General features: G+C 33.2%; 2 protein-coding genes and 1 long non-coding RNA gene across 4 annotated transcripts in view; 1 reads left to right on the top strand and 2 right to left on the bottom strand.

The window, feature by feature from the left end:
• LOC124447621 overlaps window positions 1–14,386 on the top strand; it is an 81,329-nt gene extending 66,943 nt beyond the window's left edge. For both annotated transcript variants that reach the window (XM_046998583.1, XM_046998584.1), the window contains 11 exons: window positions 19–452; window positions 902–1,253; window positions 2,943–3,040; window positions 3,414–3,530; window positions 3,671–3,826; window positions 7,116–7,399; window positions 8,408–8,737; window positions 8,997–9,221; window positions 10,414–10,570; window positions 12,839–13,006; window positions 13,325–14,386. In XM_046998583.1, coding sequence (XP_046854539.1) covers window positions 19–452; window positions 902–1,253; window positions 2,943–3,040; window positions 3,414–3,530; window positions 3,671–3,826; window positions 7,116–7,399; window positions 8,408–8,737; window positions 8,997–9,221; window positions 10,414–10,570; window positions 12,839–13,006; window positions 13,325–13,470 — 2,467 coding nt within the window. In that variant the 3' untranslated portion in view covers window positions 13,471–14,386. The remainder of the gene's footprint in view (window positions 1–18; window positions 453–901; window positions 1,254–2,942; window positions 3,041–3,413; window positions 3,531–3,670; window positions 3,827–7,115; window positions 7,400–8,407; window positions 8,738–8,996; window positions 9,222–10,413; window positions 10,571–12,838; window positions 13,007–13,324) is intronic.
• On the bottom strand, window positions 9,220–10,903 carry LOC124447625. The gene is made up of 3 exons (XR_006948772.1): window positions 9,914–10,903; window positions 9,657–9,725; window positions 9,220–9,573 (listed from the first exon to the last, which is right to left on the bottom strand). It is a non-coding gene; the product is annotated as an uncharacterized LOC124447625 (long non-coding RNA).
• A 708-nt stretch (window positions 14,387–15,094) lies between the features above and the next one.
• On the bottom strand, window positions 15,095–24,476 carry LOC124447622. The gene is made up of 2 exons (XM_046998585.1): window positions 23,307–24,476; window positions 15,095–15,685 (listed from the first exon to the last, which is right to left on the bottom strand). The coding sequence occupies exons 1-2, from the start codon at window positions 23,608–23,610 to the stop codon at window positions 15,456–15,458; spliced, it is 534 nt and encodes a 177-aa protein (XP_046854541.1). The 5' UTR covers window positions 23,611–24,476; the 3' UTR covers window positions 15,095–15,455.
• Between the last annotated feature and the right edge of the window lie 351 nt (window positions 24,477–24,827).

The raw sequence follows: 24,827 nt of genomic DNA, 5'->3' as shown, positions 1-24,827 counted from the left end.
TTAGCTCTCGTTCTTTAGAGTTGTTAAAGACTCTTTAAACAAGGTTATCTGGAAGTTTATGGAAAACGCAAACTTGAAACCTCTAAATAGCCGTCGTGCCAATCAAACTGAACTTGAGTCTACGGATCAAGTAATACAAGTGACACATACTTTATCCCAGCTCAACCCAGTTACTGTTCAGTTATGCTCGCATATGTCACGTGGTGTTCTTGCTCCAATTGTTCAACTGTACAAGATAACTGACAGATTTTACGCATGCGTAGAACATCGAAAATCACCTACCACCTGTTTCTCTTTTACTGCACACAAACAACCATCTGATTCCGCATGCTCCTCAATCAAAGAATACGTAGCTTTATGGAAACCAATTCTTAAGATGGAAATGGCTACGTCAGCTGTATCGGATGATGATGTCATTAACCTATGGAATCTTCGTGTAAATTTTGTTAAAGGTACGTCTGTTTCTGTTAAAAAATAGAAAACAGGTTTTAAACAGTTCATTGCTTGTTATCAACATTTAATGATTGGAGAAACTTCACGATAGATTTTTCAGGCATAAATTTCTACTGGTTGCCCTAATTGCATGTTTCTAATAGAAAACAATCTTTGTTTTCTCGCTTGAACTTTTTTCAATTGCTGAACATATCTAATATTGACTTTCTGTTGTTCTTCAATTGAACTATTTTTTGACAGAAGGGAATTATCTTTTTTTCCATTATAAACGACCATTTATTTAACAGTGGATTTGCTTTTGTTTTTCAAAAGCGTGACTTTTACTTAACTCAAATGGCAACCTGCTCATTTTTGTGTTTGCTTTCGTTCCTGCAAAATTAAGAAGTGATAGTAATTATGTGAATCTGAACTATTCAAAAGTTTAAAAGATTTTGTGTTACGTTTTTAGATGCAAAGGGAAGATGTTGCCTTGAATTTAATTTGCTTCGTGATTTCTGCATTAAACATTTCTTGGGCAATCTAGACTTAAATTTGATGTGTGTCCGCGTTAAGGATTCAGATAACATGAAAAAATCTGATGCTGGATATTGGGTAGGACATTTTCAGATTTTTAGAAAATGGAAAGGTAAATCAAAAGAAGATGCAGATGAGACTGGTGTAGAGACAAAAGCAATGGGACCACCTGAAGACTTCTATACTGCTAAATTAATTCAAAGTGCATTGCCTGTTCCTGAATCCTTTTTCAAACAAAAAGTTTGTTGCGTTGCTGCAGAAATGATCAAACAAAGCATTCCAAATAGGTAAGATGCAAGTTGGTATTGAAAAATGAAAAACACTAATTATAGTACAAATTGTTTTAAAAATCACAAAAACCAAAATAAATAAACAAACGATACCTTAATAGTGGTTAAGAGAGTTGTTTAAAAGAAGAACACTTACCAAATAATTCTGAAAGAATTATTTTAAAGCACTATGCATTTCTGGAAACTACTCCCTAACTGTCAACGCCAGCTAGAAAATTTCAAAATCTACCATTATCAAAATGAGAAGAAAGATTGTAAGTCATCTCCAAACGGCAGCCATTAGTTAAATTATTTAGACAGACTCCATGACGTGTAACTGAAAGATTGACAGGCGCTCTTCTTCACAATTTAAAATTTATCGCCTAAAAAAAAAATCAGCACAGTAATGTCTACTGCCTTTCTTACAATCATGTTTTGGTTGTTGTCGTGAAGGAACAGTTCTATTTTAGATAAAAGATTGTAAATACTGTTTGATTCTATCAAAAACGTAACCTTTATAACGTTCTATCTACATAGAGAAGATCACACTAACAATGCATGAACTAAAATGCTAGAGAACTGCGCCTGTAGAAATTCTTAATGGTAAAATATTTTTTACAAAAATACAAAGATGACATTACTCGAAATAAACAAACATTTTTTATTATATTAGCTTTTCTCTCGATGTCACTTTTGGCCTTACCATCCAGGGAAGTTTGACGAGTGCAGTGTACCTGGTATAAAAGACATGTCCCTTCCATTACTAGGGAGGACAAAACGGTTAAATCAGAATTTTTCCTGTCATCCATTTGAAAGAAAGATCTTTTTCAATAAATGATTTAAGAACACTTTCAATGAGCTCCTATGATGACAATCTATGCATACTATTTATCAAACACTTTACGAAAGACATCTTTTCTTTGTGTGAATAAAAAACTCAAATCGTGTGTACAAATCCTTAAGAGTTCCTTTGCAATGTATGATAGTTAGCTATAGGACGCTTGCGTTTTTGAGCAGAAACATCTAAAAAACTGGGTTCTTTCACTTGGTTTAGAGGTATAGTTTCATAAAAAGGTGAAAAGAACGAAGTTTTTGTCTTAGGAGACATTTGGGGAACTAATGTCAGCTTCCATCAAAGGTGTTCAGTTTAGTTTTAACAACACCATGTTTAAATAAATCGATGGCTGGCTGTACATAGTTTCTCAATTACACCACTCCTTGCTTCTTTATTTGTACGTTATTATTGATATAAAACGTTTGCATCTAAGTAAACTTGAAAAGTGTCAAAAGCAAACGTTGCGTGGATGATACCTTTTCTTTATTACTCAACGACAGAAATTGCCATAAGTTTTTACAAAAACCCTTAATGTGTACAAATTTCTTAAAGAAAAGTACAAATTTTTTATAAAATGGAAACAAAAGGAAATTAAAGAAAACAAATCAATGTGTGAGAAAACTAGTAAAGGGAAAACTAATCCTTCACGAAAGAATGAAGGCTTCAGTTCAAGTCAAATAGTGCTATAATGTTCCTTTTACCTTGCTTGTTCGATCATTACTCTTAGAAATATAGGGACTTCATTTATTTTGCTCAAATCTCCCCGCAAGTTACGCAGAGGCAAAGAAAATAGACTTTCAATATTTTTTATGTCCACGTATAAATAGTATTCTCAAACGTGGTCTTTATTTTTTAATATTTCATTTTGCTAGGCGTAGTTATGAAGCTCTCCTTCAGAGCGCGAAGGATACAACATCAGATCTCGTCAAAAATATTTGCACCAAGCAGAAAATCGTCAAAAACACTATCTGTAAGTACTTTTCAAATATATTCTATGGTCTGAGATGGAATGAGAAAGAACTGGTAAAGCTTGTAATTTATAGTTTTTTTAGTCAACACAGAGATTATGAATATTACCGACCAAATAAATTTAAAAGAAACGTTGTAATTTTTCCACGAATCGATTCATCATCGATTTGCAAATTAATTATCTGGTTTAAATTAATTGATAGAGCTCTGGTCTAATTTGCACACACTAATAAAAACACAGTTATAGACAAATCATAGCACGCGTTTTATTTTAACTATTTTTTCTAAAATGAATGAGATTTTTGAATTACGTAAGTTTGATTGAACATGATCATGCAGCATAAAAATTCTTAATTGCATCATTCTAAATTTAGACCGGGAACTTAAACCTGACCTAACATTAAAGGACTTTCTTTCATTGAATCGTTATCAACACAATGCAGTTGAAAAAGCTTTAAAAAAACCTTTTTCTGTCATCCAAGGACCTCCAGGTACGATATTTACTTACAACAGTAGTTTATTCCTTCGTTATTCTACTAATACAGTTAACCAAATTGTAAGAGAATTAAAGCACTCCCCAAAAGTTGTAGCAATAATTTAGTTTAAGAAATTGTAATATCTTTGACTACAGGCACAGGGAAAACAGTCGTTGGCGTCCATATTGCGTACTGGTTTGCAAGTTGCAATAAGTCAAGATTTGATGGAATTATGAAGGAACAAGATGACTCCAGTCGCGCTGTTGTATTCTATCTTGGACCATCAAATAAATCTGTTGACGTCGTAGCACGTGCGTTTTTCTATTGATTTTTTTGTAACATTTCAGGTGAAGGGTAATTTATAGCTACGAGCAAAAATTCTTCGGCAAAAAAATATGCCACAGAACTATATCTGTATGAATAAGTAAAATCTCTATGTGCCAAAGTTTTTGTAGAAGATTGTTTTCTCAGGTAAATGGGATGTTTGTTGATTGCGTGTTTTCAATTTTGATGCAATAATAGGAAAAATATGATTAAATTTTCGAAGCAAAAGTTATAGTTGGTAGTTAAGATGTAGTTATGTTCTCGGAAGTAGCCCGAGCTCTTACCCGTGTCAATTAGTTTCCAGTCCAAGAAAGTAAACCATGCGCGCGCTTGTCAACAGGAGACAAAGTCTGATTGCTTGTGACTGGTTAACATGATGAATCGGAAATGAGGCAGGGGGCTATTTGAAGGGAAAATTTTTTTATTAATAAAAGAATACAAGTATTATTTCTTTCTTTGCTGATATAGAAAAGAGTTTACAATTTTATAAAGTTACTATAGTTTTCTTCTTACAATAAAAACGGAAAAGGGCGTTACAGGTTGAAATTAAACTAGTAAAGAAATTTAAAGAAACATTTGATATTGACGAAAAGTACGAGAGTACGCAAAGAAGCATGAATGTTTGATGATGCCAAACAATGAAAAAATATTATTTTACTTTAATAATATTACATTGGAAATTGATGAAGAAGATACAGTGAAATTGTTCTTCGACAGTTTAAATGATTTTAGTCCAAAATTAAACGGGCTGGAATTAATTAAATGTAAGTGCACTAACTGGAGAAGAAACATACTTTTGTCGGAGCAAGAAGACCAACTGAAAAATGAGACAATGAATTCTTTCAATGACATGTATTAATCTTTTGCATTATTGAGACGATTTGTGAAGCTTAACATGAATACTCTGAAAATAAAAATAAAATGTAGCATGATGTAAAATTGTAAGAGGGCATGTAAATTAATAAAACATACTACCTTAGTAAAACATGGAACTTTAATTTAACAATATTCGATAGATAAACATGCCGTTAAAAGTATTATTGGTAAACTGCCTTCCCGTTTCAAGGCAGAATGGTTAATACTTATGCAAAATAGCGAACCTTTATAGATCACCGACTAAAAATATCAAAAGTCGTTAAATTTTGATTAGTTTTGCTTAATGACTAGTTGAAAAGGAACAAAATAATCTACTTGCACGTGCTTGTCAATTGTTCAAAAAAAACTTGCTCAATCATGCCTAATGTCTAACTGGAATTTTTTTCTGGTGCATGTTTTAATCAATCAACTAAAAAAAGAAAATAAAAAAAAACATTTTCGCTGATCTATTTTCCGCGTGATATTGCATATTCCGTCTTATGATTATATCGCGTACGGGAGTTTGAAGTTTGAAAATGCCCTTAGTCTTGAGAAACTAGAATGCTATTTGTGAAAATACTATCATTTCCTCAATGGATGAATTAATTTCATTTTAAACATGATTTCGAATGCCCAACTTCATTATTTTGCGCACTTTCTGTTTACTTTGCTATTCACTAATATTTAAAAAAGAAGACTGAAACAGAAACCATGATAAAGGATTTTCTTTCAATGAAAGTTTTTTCTCACTATAAACAACAGTTGATTTTAATCAATTCAACATTGAAATATTAACAGTATCTAAAGTTTCTCATAACAAAAATTCTTTGATAACATTTAATCATCTTCATCATTAACAGTGTCAGTAAAGCTGTGTAGTTTTGAAAGTCGGTTAATAAGGAACTTTGTCTTGTCAACGGCTGCTTCCATAGCTTTCTGTGGATCTAAGTCGTCGTTTACTATCGTACTCTTCGTCAATATTAAATGTTTCTTTCAATTTCTTTACTAGTTTAATGTCAACCTTTAAAGTCATTTTTCGTTTTTATTGTAAGAAGAAAACTATAATCATTTTATAAAATTGCAAACTCTTTTCTATATTGGCGAAAGAAAGAAATAGTATTTGTATTCTTCTACCAATAAAAGCAATCTTTCCCTTCAAAATAATACCCTGCCCCATTCAACCGATTCATTAAGTTGACCAATCATAAGTAATCTTACTCCTTTTCCTGTTGACTCGTGCGCCAGGCTTACCTTCTTGGATTGGAAATTAATTGACACGAGTAAGAGCTCCATCTACATCCGAGAGCTTACCTGCATCATATTTACTATAGTTACATGTATTATTGCAACTTTTCTTTTGCTACACGAATGTGAAAACAAGCGAAGAAAATGGGAGAATTTTTGGTACGGCCGTTATCTACTCAAAATCGTAGCCATTCAAAATAACTTTGCGCGTGAACAGGCTGCAACTTATTCTGAAAGCATGAAAAATGTTTTCTGTAAGAGCTAGAGTTTATAACGCATTCCCATGGCAAACTTTCTTTAATTGCTCGTTTTGCTATACGAGCAAATTAAGGGGTCAATACCTTCTATTGCTAAAATGTTTGTTGAAAAATATTTTAGAAAAACATGCTTGTACAACTTTTAACAAGCATTTTTGTTGTCATCTGAGGATTAAGTTAAGCAAAAAAAAATAGTTGCTGTTCATTTTGACATTAATGACCGAAAATTTAAATTGACCAAGATAGCTCTGTACACTTTTAGCAGACTAAAGAATTCATGAGCAAGAATACCTCTGTAGAAATTTTGAATAATTCTGATGCCTTTGAAAAAATACATATTTAAAATTGAAAATGGCGATAATGAAAAAATGACTAGCCTTTAAAGCGAGGAATTGCACATTGGCAGCAATCTTGAAACTGAAAGAGAACATGCCTTAGACAATCAATGGTAATACTTAGATAAAATGATAACAAAATGCGAAATTAAAGACAAAATTAATACCAACCCTAACCCTAAACTAACCATAGTACTAACCATAATACGAACCCTAACCCTAACCCTAACCAGAAATTGTTGTATTATATAAAAAAAAATTCATTGATTTTGAGAGGTAAAAAAATGCAATTAAAGAGTAGTTTAGCACGATTAGAACTCTCGTCTCTAGCTGGCGATGCGTCCCGCTTATCACTGAGCTATGCCAGCTTCGTGCAAGATATGGAATCTTATTAGTTTTTAGATTTTCACTACAGGAAGTAACAAACTCAATATGGCGGCCATTTTGCAGTTTCTCTATTTACGTGTTATTAAAAAATGAGAAGAAAGTTCCTCTTACACCAATACAACATTGATTTAATAGACATAGCAAATTTGAAGGATGTTAAATAATATTGAATAACAGATATTTACGAACTTTTATAGGATATCTCATGAAGATCCCTGATTTGAACATTTTACGAATATATGGACAAGAGATCGAGTGCAAAACGTTCCCTATACCTGATCAAATGTCTGCATTTCGATCGAAAAAGATGTCGGCGTATGTTGAGGAAGAAGATATATTTCAAGATATTTGTCTCCACCATGTAATACGTAGTTCGAAATGCGAATTTGCCAACGAAATAAAAAGATTCGATTATGAGTTCAAGCAGTGTATCAAGGAAGAGCGCTTCGCTTCCCCTCAGCAGATTCGTGACTTTCAAAAGGTATTTAGAAAATTATGCTGACTACACAATATTTGACGAATAGATTACACATTTGTCGTCGTCTATTCAATACAAATAAACCGTTTGAATTGTCTTTCTCTTCCTAACGCGATGCAGCTAAGACTGGACCTTATTTAAGATCTGACAATTTTGTTGCAATGTTGTATTTAATTATTGATGCAACGCTGTATTCGATCACGAAATTTTATTAACAGAAGTAAACAAAAGCACGCAAAGCATTAACGTGAGACTCATTCTTCAATGAATTTGACAAATCTGCTCCTCTGAGATTTCATAACGGTTTTTAAGTTTTTAATGCGAGACAAATTAAAAAGTGCTCTATACAATTGTGCTCATCTTATATATACTTCGCAAAAGATTTGTGATATCGAAGCGACATTGACAATGTTATAACAGCCAAAAAACTGTAATCATATTTTCCATAGTTGCTAAGAGCATTTATAAGCGTGTCACTAATTTAATTTGCGAAAGAAAAAGCCATTGCAGATTTAGTTGTCTTATTCAGATCTCATTTAATCCATGTATATTTCTTGTATGGGTTCCTTTTTTTCGTGGCATCCTGTAGCTCAGTCTATATTGTGTATAAAAAAAGTTGGATCAAACGGTGGTGAAAAGTAGATTGTAAGCCATTGTTGATTACGATATCGAATGTGATCAATGAATGTTCCTTACGAAGCGTTTTCGAAACTTTTTATTTGATTACTTTTATCAACTAAACTGGTGAAATGAATTTAAAAAATATTCACTAACTTCAAATGGTTTTACATTAACTAAGAGCAAAGACAATTTTTCGAACTTTGCATCATCTTTGGATTTGTATCCTTGCTTAAGTTTTGCAATGTAAATTTGATCCACGCTGGTTTAAGTATTTATTTGATGCATTTATATAACCAAAAATTTTTGATTTTGAAGGCAAGCGTTTCAAAAGTAATGAGTAAACTAATTTAGTTTCATTTCGCTTTTTTTATGTACTCGCTATTACTTTAGGTAAAGAAACTTGCTGAGGAATGGGCTATAGCACACAACAACGTGCATGTGATACTTGCTACTTGTACAGCAGCTTACAGTGATCGCATTATGAAACCATGTAAGGGTTTTGTTAGCCAGTGCATCATTGACGAATGCGCAATGTGTATCGAAGCTCAAACACTTTGCGGAATGTTAGGCTCACAAGCTGAGCAAATTGTTCTCATCGGTGACCATAAACAACTTCGACCAATAATAAAATGCAAAAAAGCAAGAGAGTTGGGCCTTGGAAGATCAATGTTCGAGCGCTACTCAAATGAAGCAATGATGCTTAAAATACAGTACAGAATGGTGAGTATTCTCATGCGAGTAATTTTGATGAACCAAAACATTTTTCCCGTTTCATCTTCATCAAAACATGTTGAATTCCGCTTGTTAAGAAGTATACTTTAAATATAAAATTAGCCTCTGTGTAATATTATATATTTTGCCAAACCTGCTAAATCCGTAAATAGTCATAGTAGTTAATTGTATTATTACTAACATAGATAATTAAAAAAATCTGACTTAAGGCATTACATTGAAATAAAGAAATGTTTGGTTTTTAAAGCATGAAGAGATTTGTCGATTTCCATCAAATCGGTTTTATGAAGGGAAACTCGAGACAGACGAGACTGTGATTCGCCGCAAAAAAGAGGACAATGTAGAATGGCCGAAAGGTGATGCATTTCCTTTCAAATTTATTCATGTTGAAGGAGAAGAAGAATCGCTTATTATTACAACTGCAAAAGGAAATGAAAAGTCAAAAATGAATAAGGACGAAATCAATAAAGTTGTAAGTAAGGCTAAATGTTTATTTTACGTACTATATCTTGCATTTGTATACTTTTTTTATGTTATATATTTGAGTACTATCTATTGTGCACATGTTATTTAATGGCTAGAAAGTCTGGATAGAAAAATTTTTTTGCCAGGTCTCAAAAAGAGCTCGATCTCCGTGTCTCAAAAATTTATATTTGCGCTTAAACTTTGCAATTTTTTTAAAAAAATTATAATTAAAATTTAAAGCTACATAAATATATTACAGTTTTACATAAAACTTTTTCCAAAATAAATTACAGACTGAAATAAGTTCATTTATCCGTATCTCGAGGAAATCTTCACTCCAAGGTGTCGGTGCTTGGTCCCTAAGATAAAAAAATAATCTACAAGTAAAAAAGTGTAATAGAAGCGCTTTTAGTAGGCAAACTGATTTCTTTGAGAAACTTACTTTCACAAGATGTGCATGTTCTAGATATCGTCTTCGTTGAAAGTATTTTTAGCTCTTAGTAACAAACATCTAAAAACATAATCAACTATCTTAACACTTCAGCACGTATGAAATTGCGGTGTAAAATTTATTACTACATAACTTACGATTTTTTAACTTATGAACGGAAAGTACATCATATTGTTCGAGCAAGCTCTTTTAGAACAGGCCACAGCGCTCACATTTCTATAATCAGCTTTTGATTAGTTAACACAAACCTTGCCGTCCAGTCCAGTCATGTTTCATTGAGCTGGGTTAGAATTTCTCTAGCATAGTCACTGCTATTTTTACAGGTCATTCTAGGAACTGCTTGTCCACAACCGAACTTGAGTAGCTAGGGTATCCTTAGAGTAAACCACTGTTATGATGAACTGGTTTGATAACACCACATTCACGTGCCATGACAAAAATTTAACTGTACATACGATAGAGCAGTTCTGTTCTTAAACTCTAATTTTCTTCTAGTTTAAAACATGTTGCTTTAAAAAAGCACTGTTATATCGAAACTTCTCTGTTTGATATCTAATTGAAAATATTGCGAGGGCGCGCAGTGCCTGCAATAAAGTTGAGCGCCCTTGCAAAATTTTCAATTTTTAATTGCATGTAGTTTTACAGATGTAATTGCCTGCCAATGTAATGACAAACTTCACATGTCACTTCTCTAATGCACGAAACCGTTTTGCTAGCACATTTTCATTGGTTTCACAATTTTTTGTAGATTTCTGTTCTACATTATCTCATGAAATCTGGCGTTAAAGGAAAGAACATCCTTGTTTTATCACCTTATCGTGCACAGTGCACTGAATTACAAAAAGAAATGAAAATAGAAAAAGATTATGATGACGTTTCTGTGATGACTGTTGTTGCTGCGCAAGGTAAGACTTGAGAAGCGAAACTTTACAATTACTTCTTTACTAGGTGCACCCCAAAACCTCAAAAAACTAATTCATCAATGCATCTCGAATTAGTTTGCTGCATGAATTAAACAGTTTTTTGAAAAAAGTCAACTTATAGTATAATGCATTGCCATGTCTTATTTCATTCCCATGTGATAAAGAGGAATAGTCAATTGCATTTTACTAAAATACTGTTTAATTTATATGAAAGACTAATTCGATGTGCACCCATCAATTTGTGAGTTCAGTTTTCCTAGGACACTCCATGAAGTTTGCACAATCTTGTGCCAGACGTAAAGTTAGCCTAATCACGCCTTTGTATTTAAATTGAAATTTCTAAATAGATAAAAAGCTATATAAAATATTTATAAACATGTTGTGAGATGTCCGTCCATGATCCCATTGGAAAGCCCTGTAAAAGAAAAGAAAATATTAAGGGCATACGAAGCACATTTACGTTGGGGGAGAGGGCACAAAAACTTCTAGGGCATTTGCTTGTTAAAAAGGGCATTTTGGGTTGACACGATTTATTTTACTTTTTAAATGCCTTACCGTTCCAATGACTCATAGAATCCAACATTACAGTTTATGCTGTTAAAATTTTTTTTGTTAAAAATTCTTTTATGTTTGTTTTGTTGCAAATTTATTCTCTTATTTGTTTGTGTATATCAATCAAAAGGTTATTTTACGTACTGCCTTTCAGCGGTGGTTATCATTATATTAAATATCTTTTTAGAAATTTTTCAAAGGAATTGAATCTTTCAGCAGATGCACTAGTTTGTGGAAGCAATTAGTATATAAATGCAACAAATAAAGAAAATGAGGAGATTAAATGAATTCTTTTAAGCTTCAACAGTGGAGAAATCAAATTTTCATGGGCAGAAAGCACCATGCTTTTTCTTCGTCTGAATTCATGTTTGGTGACACATCCAAACAGATTCTGTCCTTTTAGCTTTATTTTTTGTGGTTTCATTTAAAACTGGTTTTACCCTTTGGAAATTATTCTCATTCTTTAAGGCAAAAGGATAAATTTTCTGATTGCTTCTGATGAATAAGACTTGGTATTTGGCTTTTGCTTTTGTCTATACTCCTTCACATCCATTTCGAGGCAAGTACGGAGGAAAAGGATTCTTCTTCCCCTGCGTGATAGTTAGTCGTTTTTGTTCTTTTTAATTATAGCTAATACTGGTGAAAAATACTGAAAATATATAGCTATACGACGAGTGTATTGCTAATTACTAAACAGTAACATAATTTCCTTTGAGTGCGAGTTTGCCAAATTCTTTAAGATGACTATTTGGTGTAGAATGATAAATTTACTAAGGCACTTTTCTCGACAAACTTCTCAATAAAGTGCCACTATCAGCAAGTATTTCTATTAGCGATATCAAAATTTAATGTAATATCTAACATATCGGTAAGAAAAATTTTTCAATTAGGTAAAATTGTCTTCTTGTTATGGAGGCTTAAAGTTGCCTTTCAATGGATATTGTCCATCGTGGCATGAAGTCTTAGGTATAGCCAAATTCTGACGTCATCCAAGGTAGTTGGTATAAATATTTTTTATTGAGGAATCCCTTGCATGACGTAAAAAAGGTAAGTCGTTCCAGACTTTTCGAGCGACGGACAAGGTCCATTAAAAGAAACATTTTTAATAGCAATTTTAAATAGCAATAAAAATGGAACGATTTGACAAACTTAATATCGCTATTGAAATTTTTTTGCTGAAAGGGGCACTTTTTGTGTTATTTTTCGGAAGTTTAAGTCTTGGACCCCTTGGACCCCCTAATTCCGACGCCCTTGGAACATCTAAAGAGTAAAAATATTTGTTATGAAAACAAAGTAATCTTTTGGCCGAATTTTCAAAAATTTTCATGACATTCGAGAAAAATTCGGCGGCGGTGGCTTCAAAATTTGTTTACTGCAAATATATAGTTGCTTGTTCTAGTCTTTTTTCGTCATTAGTGTAGTCAGTACATGCCATTGAACTAAAACACATGGAACGCTACCTGTAATAGAAAACCCAAATAATTTTTTGAAGCCGTAATTTTACCCCAGACACGCGTGTGTAGTCAACCAATTATCACTCCGCGAGAGAATCTCGAAACACTAAACACGCGTGTCTTGGGTAAAATCTCGCGTGTCTGGCGTAAGATATGGCTTCAATTATTTGCTTGTGGTAGCGTTCCATGTATTTTAATTCAATGGTATATGCATTATTTAGTGCTATTTTTTCTTTTTAATTAGGAAGTGAAAAGGATTACGTGATATTGTCATTAGTAAGATCTTTACCAAAATGTGACATTGAGTTTAACCCATCTAAAACATGGCTTAGTGAAAATGTTGGTTTTGTAATGGATGAAAATCAAGTAAACGTTGCTCTAACAAGAGCAAAACAAGGTCTTGTGATTATAGGTTAGTTTATTTCCGTAACATGTGTTATTTTGTTAATATGAATTATATATGAATACATATCTTTTACATGCAGCATTTCTCACTAATAAGTGAATTTTTTAAAAATGTGCGATAGCTTCGTACGTGATTTGTTAATTTTTTCTACAGTGTTGTACTAAAATTATTTTGATATTGAGCTAAATCAATTTTACATTTTATCATTGCCTTGAAAAATGGAGCTTCCTTTCCTTTCTTAAGTGCATTTTCGATGTGATACGGAACACAGTTTTTAGCTAATTTACCGTTTGTATTTCTTAACTTTTTTGTTGTTGTTTTAAGGAAATGCTAATTTAATGAGTGCACGCCGTGATGGAGTATGGTTAGCGTTACTTGATCACTACAAAAAGAAAAGCTGTTGCATTGATTGGCAAGAAGATAGGGATGACTTTTCATCGGATGACGAGAGCTCAACTAAACCATGTTGATCTTAAAAACAATTAGTTTGAGCAAAAGATGTCTGTTTCCCAGTGAGCTCCATATAATAATAAATGTTGCTCTGTAGGGTAAGAAATTCTTATTTTGCTAAGCATGAATCTTGAAATGCTTTAATATTAGTTACTTTTCGTTTATATGGAGCTCACAAAACAAGAAATTGCTCATCCTTTCTTCAATTTGACTATTATTTTGCATCAATTTGCATCGGCATTAGTATGGTAAAATTTAATCAATTTTAGTTAGATATATAATTGCTCATAACTTTTTAGTAAATGTAATCATGTAAAGTCGCAAAAACAAATTTAGCGTCATATTAAGCCTTTTTAAGCTTATAACTACATTTACACTACTAAACTACAGAGCAGAATTTACCTGCGTTTGCACTGATTTGCTTGAATTCCGCTACAGTTTTGCAAGTGTGTATACACGTAATGTCTCTCTTGCTGTCAAAATTCATTGGTGTGTTAAAGACTTCATTTCTCGTTTACACATTGCTAGATTTTTGTATTTCTAGGTCATAAATCATGAAAAAAACATTGATTAGCATAAATTGCAGAGGAATTTGACAATTTGTCATTAAAAGCTTTCCAAAACATAAAATATTCACTATTTTCAAGTATGCGCCACAATGCGTGACGAATTGAAGAGAACTGGTATTTAAAGTGTAGCAAAATATTAACAGCTAGGTGTTCTTACAATGCTGCGTAGCGTTCCGTTTTCGTTCAACCACGTTTAGAAAGTGTGGTTGTATCGTAACGCTCCAGTGCAGTATGCGTGCGACTGGGTTCTGTTACCTTTTAGCGCCGTTTTTAGGCCGATCCCAAGTTGTGTAAACGTAGTCTTGATAATAAATGTATGTATGTTGCAAATGAATTAAAAATTATTACTTTTTTATTGTCATTAGAACAGGCGGCCAAGAACTTTGTTTCGTTCTGAAAATAAGAAATTTTTGTCTTCAGCAAAATTATATAAAGGAAAATGCAACTAGCAAGAATAAATAGACGGTTGGCTACTCCACTGTTTATTGCATTACTAAAGCACCTTTAATTGCGTGACTAAATACACCAATAAATGACGATAATTAAATTATTGTAGAAATAATTCTTTAGCTTACATTTTCATTAACTTTTTTTCTTTATTTCGTTGTTGGATCAACTTCTTTCCCTCCAGCCTTCTAAGCACTGTGTGTAAGGCTAAAAATTTCGAAATAGAACATGAAATAAAGGTAAGATTTGTACAACGTTGTGACAATAGTAAGCATAAATGATTGAGAAAATCTCATAATACTAAAACATGAAATAGATATGTTATATTGAACTGTATGGAAATTAAAACTAGTTGCCATGTAACTAATAAAATTGATAAACTACATGGAGTTGTCATAAAAACTGGCTCGGCATGATGTTGTATTTGTTTCAGAATTTCCAAATATGACAGATGAGGCAATATTATTGAATACAAACTATTGAGCAAGGACATGCAGACACATCTCAATCAGAGAAGTACTAGCCTATGTACATGAAAGTATATCAGTCAGTTGTCAGTTGTTCCATGAATTCAATGATAAAAAGGTGCTATGATTAGTAGTCAAACCAACTACAACTCCTCGCCCACTTAACGCAGTTATTAATGCTCATATTTTATTATAAAAGAAAACAGTACAAATGCATCCTTCAGACAAACTTTCAATGAAAACGTTTATAGCTAAAATCAAAGATCAATGCCCGACAACGTGCTTTATTCTTCTTAAGATCAAGCACGTTATCAACGACCACGTTTTGATGTGTCAAAAGTTTTAAACAACGCCAAAAACCTCTAACAGACAAAAAGCAAAGATCTCCGTCTGACTAAACCAATAAAATAGTGGAATCAATCTTCTCGTCTTTTGAATTACAAGAGGAATAACGAAAAAAATGGCACATATGTTGTTTTCATATCAACAAAATTGTGTTTCATTACAATAGTAAACATAGTTTCAATCAGGCTTCCCTGTCTCATCGTCGCTATCTACTCCCTCTTGTGTTCCTAAACGTTTGTAGTCATAAGCACTTGTTGAAGCGTAAATTGCAAAAACAGCAAAGAATATAAGAGAGACAACAGATATCCCGAACAAAGTTTTCTTGATGCCATATTCGTTTAAAAAATAGCCAGTCATCAATGAACCGATATCTTTACCAACGCCATTAAAACTAAGACTTGCCACTCCTAAGAAAAGAGACATTTTTGTATGAGTTTATGTGCATAGACAAAAATATATAATCTTAAGTAGAAAAGAACGTTCATTTTTACGACTTTTGGAATTTTCGGTGTGCAAGACTGGTTTCATACATCGTATTGTTTCCGATAAATTATACTATTGCTCTTTCTAAGTGTTTTGAAACGTTGGTGGGATTCACAGAAAATTTTTTTATATTAGATACATACAATTAAACGTTAATTTCATATTCATTTCTGCAAAACGCAAAACATATAGCTAAATAAACTTGTTTGTTCTTCAGTAAAATTATTCTAGTATTCTACGCATTAATTTGATTGTCTGTACTGTACTCATTATCTAATGCCCAAAAACATAGCGAATGCTAAAAAACATAGCAACCATCTCACGTTTTCTCCTCAGCAAGGGCAAAATTTAAGGAGGGGAATGATGGTGATTATCCCCCCCCCCCAAAATGTTATCGCTTCAATGTAATGATTGAGTTTGCAGGGCAATTTACAAAACTAAACACTGTTCCAGTTTTAATTAAGAGCTTTCCATGAAAATTCTATTTTGCCAGCAGTATCAATCTTTTGTTTTCTTTATTAAAGTTGAAAGTGAAATTATTGAAGTTTTTATATCATAAGTGGAATCACCATACTATGTTTTTATATCAGCAAACACGAAGATAAAGTTTAGATGATTTAAATTGAATGAAGTTTTTTAGTAAGTAATTTGTGCTAGTATAGTTTATATTTACAAACAAGGAAAGTCAAGGATGGATGATAAGTAATCACAAGCAAACAGAAATCATTTTAACATGAGACCCGAAATCAGAAAAAGTGTAAATGTGATTGGTATCTATGGTGATTATAACAGAAAATTCCAAAGCTATCAAGAGCAAAAAAAAAGGCGTATCGACGAAAAATTAAGTTTTCAGCATGCATGATTGAAATGTTCAATGATAATTCTCCTTAATATAATAATTTAACTCACAAAGGAAAGGGAAAATTATCAATATCGTCAATAAGTTACAAAACAAGACTCTCCTTTGCTTCGTGCAATGTAAGTTAGAATTTGTTTCGAAATCCATAAAAGAGCAATAGCAAAGGACATGTTTCGTAAATTCTGTTTTAAACGAATGTCTAGAAAAATATGACGTCTTTACAGACAACTAGCATCAGTCTTAGAGAGATAAATAAAACAACCGTGCATGAAGAAAAAAACAAAGAAGAGTTGAACTCATGTGCTAATGCGGAAAAGCCGTTTACATTGAAGAAGTGGAACATTGTATGGCTATTGAAGACCCTTTATTTGATGAGAATGACACTTCTTTAATTTATGTCTTTTTTAGACCAGAGTTTTGTATTTACTTTATTGCATGCGTCTTCTTTCACAATCTCCTTATACGTTTAGGCTGCACACAGTGAAAAATTACCAAACTGTGATTCAGATAACTAATAAGATTTTGCATGGATCACTTTTGCAGGACAGTTAAGAATTCGACCACAACTTCTTTATCAGTGTTCGAATGTCGATGAAATGATAACAGATTTTGATAAACACATAAACAAGAAGTGCATTTCAGAAAACACGAAGCAAATAGCAAAAAAGCACAAGATTTGTCTGTGAAACTTATAAAAAATCGTGCAATTGTTATCAACAAAGCGCAATAGATAAACGGTGTGCGATGATGGAACAAAATATGGAGCACTTGTGCAAACAGGAATGGAAAACTTCATAGGCACTTCAGTAGAAAATATCATCAAGCTGCTCTAGCTGATTTTGCTTATTTCCCAATAACATCTGGCCAAATTATTGTTATAATGAATGCGAAAATGAAAAAAATATTAATCGAAGAGAAATCAGATGAAGAAAAAACAAGGAAACTATGTTGATTCTTTTTGATGTGGCTTGCACTTTAGAGGAGGCGGCGTTGACAAGGACAGAAATTTCATTCAGATTGTAAATTTCCTCTCAAGACATTGTCCTGTTCTCAATCTATGGCTTGACAATCAGTGCCTCATGCCATGCAGTACAACATGTACAAGCTCAGAGGCACAAAATGAGATGCTTTATTTTCTGGCTCAATCTATGAGGGATGAAATTCGTTCTGAAATTAAGTCAGCCAGTATATTTTCTGTGTCTGCAGACCCTACATTTGATACATCGAATTCAGTAGACAAGCTTATCGTTGCTGTAAGGTATGCCAACCAGATGGGTATCCCATCAAAAGATTGGTTGAAATGAAAGAAAACCTTGATAAAACTGGTGCTGGAACGGCTAAAGATGTCATAAAATCTTTAATAGAAAATGAAATCAATGTAGATACGCTTGCATTTCAAACATTGTTGCAAACATATCTTAATAATTGCATTAATGTACGACGCTCTAGAAAACGTATATGTGTTTTCTAGCCAAAGCACAAAATGAAATATAGTCATGGAACAAAGTTGCAAAGAAGTTGAAAGCAATTTAAACTTTAAGAAAGGGGTTTACAATTCCGAGTCTATTGCTGCTATCTGGATAAGTTATAAGGTAATACCACATGCTATTGTGAATTATTATTGCCCGAGACGTAGAATCAAAAGTAAGGGCTAAAGGCGATGGAAAATAAGACAGAAATTTCTTTGTTTTAACCTTCTTTTTGCGCTTATGATCATGCAAATCAAAATGACAAAAACCAAAATCCTAATTAAACAGCTGCAGGCGATGGAGCTAAATATAGTAGATGCACTTAACCTTATTGATGCTACAGCAAAAAACCTTAAACAAATTCGAAGTGACAAGAACGGTTTAGACTCGGAGATAGAGGCGTGCATGAGTTGTATTTGAAACATAGTAGGAATAGACGTAATGGAGGAATACACTGATCATCATCGATCGTGAAAGCTATGCAAACGAATAGGCAATTTTTCTGAAATAATTACAGTAATATCATTTAAATATTTCCACCGAAAGAAAATGTACTTGGTACTCTGGTACGTGTATTTTTATGACTGATCCGCCCCTGTCTAGACTCTCTTATTATCGACTATTTTGATAATATTAACGTTTTGCATCGACCAGATAAAACCTCTTAGAGAGAGCTTACAACTGTCGCAAAAAAGACCAAAGGCTGAAACAGTGAATGAAATGTGCACTCTTTTTCCACCAGTGGTAAAAGATGTTGATGCTGGAATATTCCTGTCTGAGTTGGGTATTTTTAATAATAGTGCATCATCATGCACAACTTAAATCAGAACCCAAATCCGTTCAAGACGTTGCGTTATTCGCTTTCAAACACAAAAAAGTCTTTCCACCGTAGTGCAAGGCGTATTAGCCATTGCTAAACACCCCGATGTCTGTGGCCAATGATGAAAGGTGTTTCAGCAAACTTAAGATTGTTAAAAACTGCCTTAGATCCAGATTGAAAGATACGCAATTAAGACATATGAAGTCATACATGCGACGCATGTCATATGTTAATGAAAATTGATGAAGTCAGGCAATTTAAGTATGTAAGTCTACACAGTCTTGCTGACTTGTATGGCTTATCAATATGCACTTTAGTTGTTAGCTTTTATCAATGAAAACGATGACAACATACTGAAATTAATGAGTACACACTTGAGCAAATCTGATATCCAACACACCCTTTTACTTTTACAAACAAATTAAGCAGTAAGCCGCTATGGATAGCCAATAACATGAATACTTTTCAAAAAAGAAAAGTGTTTTGTAAGATTTATATGTGATTTCTTACACCATTCCATAAAATTATAACACATTACCACCACAACATAATGATTGCACTCCAAATATCCAACAATTAGTGTTAGTTCATGTACTTTTGATTAAAATCGAGTACTATATAGAGCTATGTGTGATTTGTGATTTCGGTTTATGGTAGAAATATTTAATGCATTATACTAAATTCTCAAAATTTATTTTCATTGATGTTCATACTTATAATTCTTTTTAAGATGTTCTTCTCTTTCTAAAAGACAGCTTAGGTTGGTAAATAGCTTAAGTTAAAATGAAATGTACACATTTTATTAATAAATCAGTATAAGACGGGTGTATTTCTCTACCCTACTTTCCACATCTGTTATCTAGCAAGCAAGGTCATCCTGTGGTGGATTTAGAGTACCTCAACAAAGTCACTGCAGCACATTTTGGCGTATTTTTACAATTCTCAACACCTTAGAAGCAAATCCATTGGCACAATTATATTCTTCAGAAATTAAAAACCAATAGTTTTTTTTTAATGTAATTGAATTTAAAATTGAGAAGCTATAATTTATTTTGACGAGCACTAGATCCGCTACTGGTGGTCATCATATAAGTTAAATGCTACATAGTTATTGATAAGTAAATGATTAAATTCTGAATAAATATAGCAAAACCCCACTTCACTTCCGATACCTTGACCCAACAATTTGATGACTGGAACATATTGCATTGGAGAGGTGTAAACAGTTATTATTTTCGCTACAACAGCTTAATCAAAAAACTTATCATTTATTTGTACAGAGCACAAAAGAGAGAAAGCATGCATTATTCCTTTAATGGTGAATAGCAAAGCCATTTATGCAAATACAGCCCATTGTGGCTAAACTTAATACATTTACAATCATACTTCATTCTTTGAAAACTTCTACATGATCAACTTCTGCCCTTTATATGTTAAATACAAATCTTAGGTCTAAGTAATGGTTAATAGGAGTTGGATTATTACGACTTTCCTCAAAAAAGTCGAAGATGCAGAGTTTGCTAGGAAATAAATTAAACATATGGACAAAATAAAAACAAGGGAATTCAGTAAGCAAAATCACCGCCAGTGTTAGTAAAGTGAATATTAAACATTAAAACTAAAGTATGCTTGCCTAAATTATATACTGAAATATAAAAAGTGCTTAAGCCTGTTAGCCAGTCAAGTGAAGTTTTGATAGTTATTAAAAACCAAGTAATTCCATATTACAGACTGCTTATTGCTTAATGTAAAACGGCAACCTTATGAATTGAGCATATTTATCTATGTCTTCATATATCAAAATTATGACCTAGCCTGCAATTGTATAACCAATTATATGAACAATGTATAATCTAATATTTATAACTGCATAACACGAATGAATTATAGTAAAAACATTACACGTATTTACTTCAAGAGCCTTGTCCAGGTCACAGTACAGGAATACACAGTAGGGCCACTTTGTTGTGCAACTGGCTGCCGTTTGCCATATCACCAGTCATACAATGCAATTTACTGGCTGCCAGTATGGTAATCACATGTGTTATAAGATATGCGTGGCACGAAAAAATTCAATGGAGTAGCCCTACTGTTTGTTCTCTTTAACGTGTCCTGGACGTCAAGAGCGTGATTTTGCTACGTACTTATTACTTCACTACAATTCAGCTAAAACCGTGAGGTGGCTTAAATAATACACAGCAGCTGTTATAATAAGCCATTTATGCACACTAAAGCGCGTCTTGCGAACACAGGAGTAGTCGTGTGAAAATTTAAAAGAGTATATACGGTTTAATCTTGCCTATAATGCGTAAGGTGCATAAAAATAAACAATGCTTAGCAACTGCCGTAATTGACTTATTTGGCTCAAGTTAGGCAAAATATATAGTCTCGTGACCAAACACAATTTATAAATCTCGCCCAATACTAAAGCTTCCAGATGATATCAATTTAGGCAAAATTCATCGATGTTAGGCATAATGATATCTACCAATCAAATGGCTAGATTACCCACTGAACAAAATATAACATTGCATAAACGAACAATCCTTCGTCAAAGCTCAGAAACGATATGTGTGAGTTTATGAGCCTCAGCGCGACGTTTGACTCTCCTTGATTGATTTCTATGTTCACACACAAAAATGTATTGAAACAACGAATGCTTCGGCAGTATTTGAAATACTCCTGCTAATAAACTTGGGCATGACCAAAGGTAAATATTCGGCAACTTAGCATAGGCGCGACGCAATGCAGCCTTATATATTAATAGTAATTTATGTTTTGGTCGTTCTCACCAAATCAGAGCACCTCCAAATTAAGGCTGACTGTATCCATTTTAACAAGCTGCGAGCTTTTCTAGCCAATCAGCGCTTAGGAATATATATAAGTTGGTCGTGCTAGCCTGACTACACCACGACCAAAAACAGGTAAATGACGTTCCTTGTGCTTTTAGGCAATGATTGGGGCAGATCTCGGGCAGGAAAGTAATAATAGTGTAGGTAATATGAGATATTTCCAAATGCAAATGAAGCATTAGAAATTGATTTTGTTTTCGCTAATATCTTTTAACATTAGAAACAAATATTAAAATTTTAGTGGTTAAAAAAACGTTAGTTTGATAAATGCAGAACGACCTCTAGCTACGCCACCCCCCTTCCTATCAAAAAGTGCAGGTTTCGCCCCTGCTTCTCAAATTCCTGACGATGAACTTGATTCTTTACTCGAAAAGCCTACCTCAGGCTATACTTGCCCCAACTCATGGCGTTAATTTATTTAAAGATAAAATAAACTAAAGTTAAGTTAGATAAACTCCCCGTGCATTGAGAAAAAGTTATTTTAATTTAGTTTGTACAAAGAACAGCTTTAAAGAAGATTATAAAGTTGAGTTGCCAGTAGACTAGGGAGGCCTGCTTTGTCTCATAATTCTTTAAAAAAAGTGAAACTGACGATCAACATTCGAAAGCAAAATACTTCTTTACACTAGAATACTTACTAATAAGTTTATCTTTATATACTAATGACGCCAAAATGAATATGAATAAAATTTGACCAATTAAGGTTAACTCTATTTATTATTAACTGTGAAATGACCAATTAGATTCGCATGTTAATAGTTGGATGAATAGATAATACGACAAAATTGTAGGTTTTTAAACCAATATAATCACTCTATTACTTATTCTGCCACAGATTTTACTGACATCCAGGCGCGTACCATGCTGCTTTTGGCTGCACTATAATTTGTTGCCACTTCTAAGTGGCTTTCGTTTGTTGGCGACAATAATTTTAAAGACTAAAAACAATCAGCTGGGCGAAGCTGAATATAAGAAAATTCATCCCCTCTTGACATTTTAGTTTCAACTCTGGAGAAACTGGAGAACTGTGTGTGGTTACATTTGTGTATTATAATAGTCGTCAAACAGCACAAGGAAATTCACGGAAATGCAATTTTACATGTGGCAATATATAGATTAATATAGAGAAATATATAGATGTTTTGTTATACGCATCAATGGTGATGATCGCGCGTCAAGATATTTTGCGTGAACTTAATTGAATAAATGTTGCGGCAATTAAAACATAACAGCTGATGAAACCTAAGTTTCTAAAAAAAAAAATTTATTTTGATTTCTAAGAGGCATTAAAAATTTTTGTCACTAGAATTTTTGAAATGTGTACATTACTTCATAGTTAACGTACGCCCCTGCAGTTGCAAAAACCTATAGAAAATCATTTACGAAAGGCTCAAGAGAAATTTGCTTTACGTCCAATATGTTCTCTTAACAGCCACGTGGAAAATAACTTTGACAAAATTTTTATTAGACATGCCTAAATAAGAAATTTTAAGCGCAGCCGATCTTTCCTGTTTTGTTAAACTGGGCTTAATGGTATATTCTGACCTTGATAGAATGTGGAAAGTTCTTCTGGTCCGACGTTTGAAAAATTCACCACAAGAGCTGATAGGAAAATTGCAAAAGCAGCATACTGAAAATTATCAGCGAGAATTACGAGCCAGGGGTTCTCAATAAGTGCAAGGAATGCAAATCCAATTGTCAAAAGCATAAGAGCAATTAACACAGAAACGTATTCTCCGACTGCGTCAAGAATATAACCAGCGACTATGTACCATAAAGTTCCGATTATAGGTCGTCTTATCAATCCTTCGACACCCATTGCTGTTGTGTTTCCTCCACGTTTTTCCATGAACCAAAATGTCCAGCGAAATAGAAAGTTGGTGGCAGCCCCCACGTGCAAAGAAATTGTCAAGAGCAAAATGCATTTATGATCTAATAATGGTTTTATTGCTTCCTTATAACTAATGCTTTTGATCTTTTCCTGGTAATTAATTTTCAGCCATGGTACTGCCAATACAGCTAAGCACTGCAAACCAGCTGGAACTATAAATGCAAAATAATAACTTGGCTTTTGTTCTCCACAAACCGAGTGCTTAAAATGACCGGCAAGATATGCAACGAAAAAAAACAGCTATTCCAGAGCCAAAAGAGCCACATCCTTCATAAAATGCAAATTTAGATTTTTGTTCCCTTAAATGATCAATTGCTGCCACAGTAAGTTTTACAACAACTAGTCTTTTTAAAAACTGAAAGATTCCGACGAGAAAAAGAATCAACAGAATATCCTTATAACGAATTTCCATTTTCTTATGAGTTTCATTGTTTTCTTGCCACAATGAGACGTTCTTCTTTGAACGCAAATTCTTAAAATTGTCAACTGTAACATGCACTTCTTTTCCATAGAAGGTGTAATTCTTTAAATTGACGCTTATGTTTTCAAATGAGGTCCTGTTAGTAATTTGCAAAGCCAATGAATTGTTTTCAATCATCACTCTTCCTTGCGTCGATGGCTGCTGATATTCAAGATAATTCAGCATTTCATTTTGAACGTTGAGACTTGTATTTTTGCTTGCATTTGTATCGCATGGTAATCTTGTCATTTGCGGAATTAAATGTAATAATATGGTTGGTATCAAAAGAAGAGCAGCCATAAATAACATACACTTTCGCAAACGATATCTGTCTGATAAATGGAAACATATGGAAACATATGGAAACATATGGAAACGCCATGGAAACATATGGAAACGCCAATCAACTGTGCCATTAAACCAAGCATGGGAACCAAACCAATGTGAAATGCATTATAGCCTAGTTGCTTTAAATAGATGAACACAAAGTCTTCCACGACGTTAGTACTTGCAAGACAAGCAAAGAATGCCACAGATAAAGCGAATCCATTAGCATCAAACACAGACATCTCCAATTTTATAATATGATCTTTCTTGTTTACATAGAAGACGCGACAAAGATTTTAATTAGTTGCATCTGATTTTATTTCTTTGTTTAAAATGAAGCACGGTAACAATAAAAGCGACGCTTGAGTGCTCAACCATAAAAATACAG

Source organism: Xenia sp. Carnegie-2017, unplaced genomic scaffold, assembly GCF_021976095.1.
Source record: "Xenia sp. Carnegie-2017 unplaced genomic scaffold, XeniaSp_v1 HiC_scaffold_23, whole genome shotgun sequence".
In the NCBI taxonomy this organism is placed as follows: domain Eukaryota; kingdom Metazoa; phylum Cnidaria; class Anthozoa; order Malacalcyonacea; family Xeniidae; genus Xenia; species Xenia sp. Carnegie-2017.
Note: the sequence above shows the minus strand (reverse complement) of the source record. Positions and strands in the feature narration are given on the sequence as shown.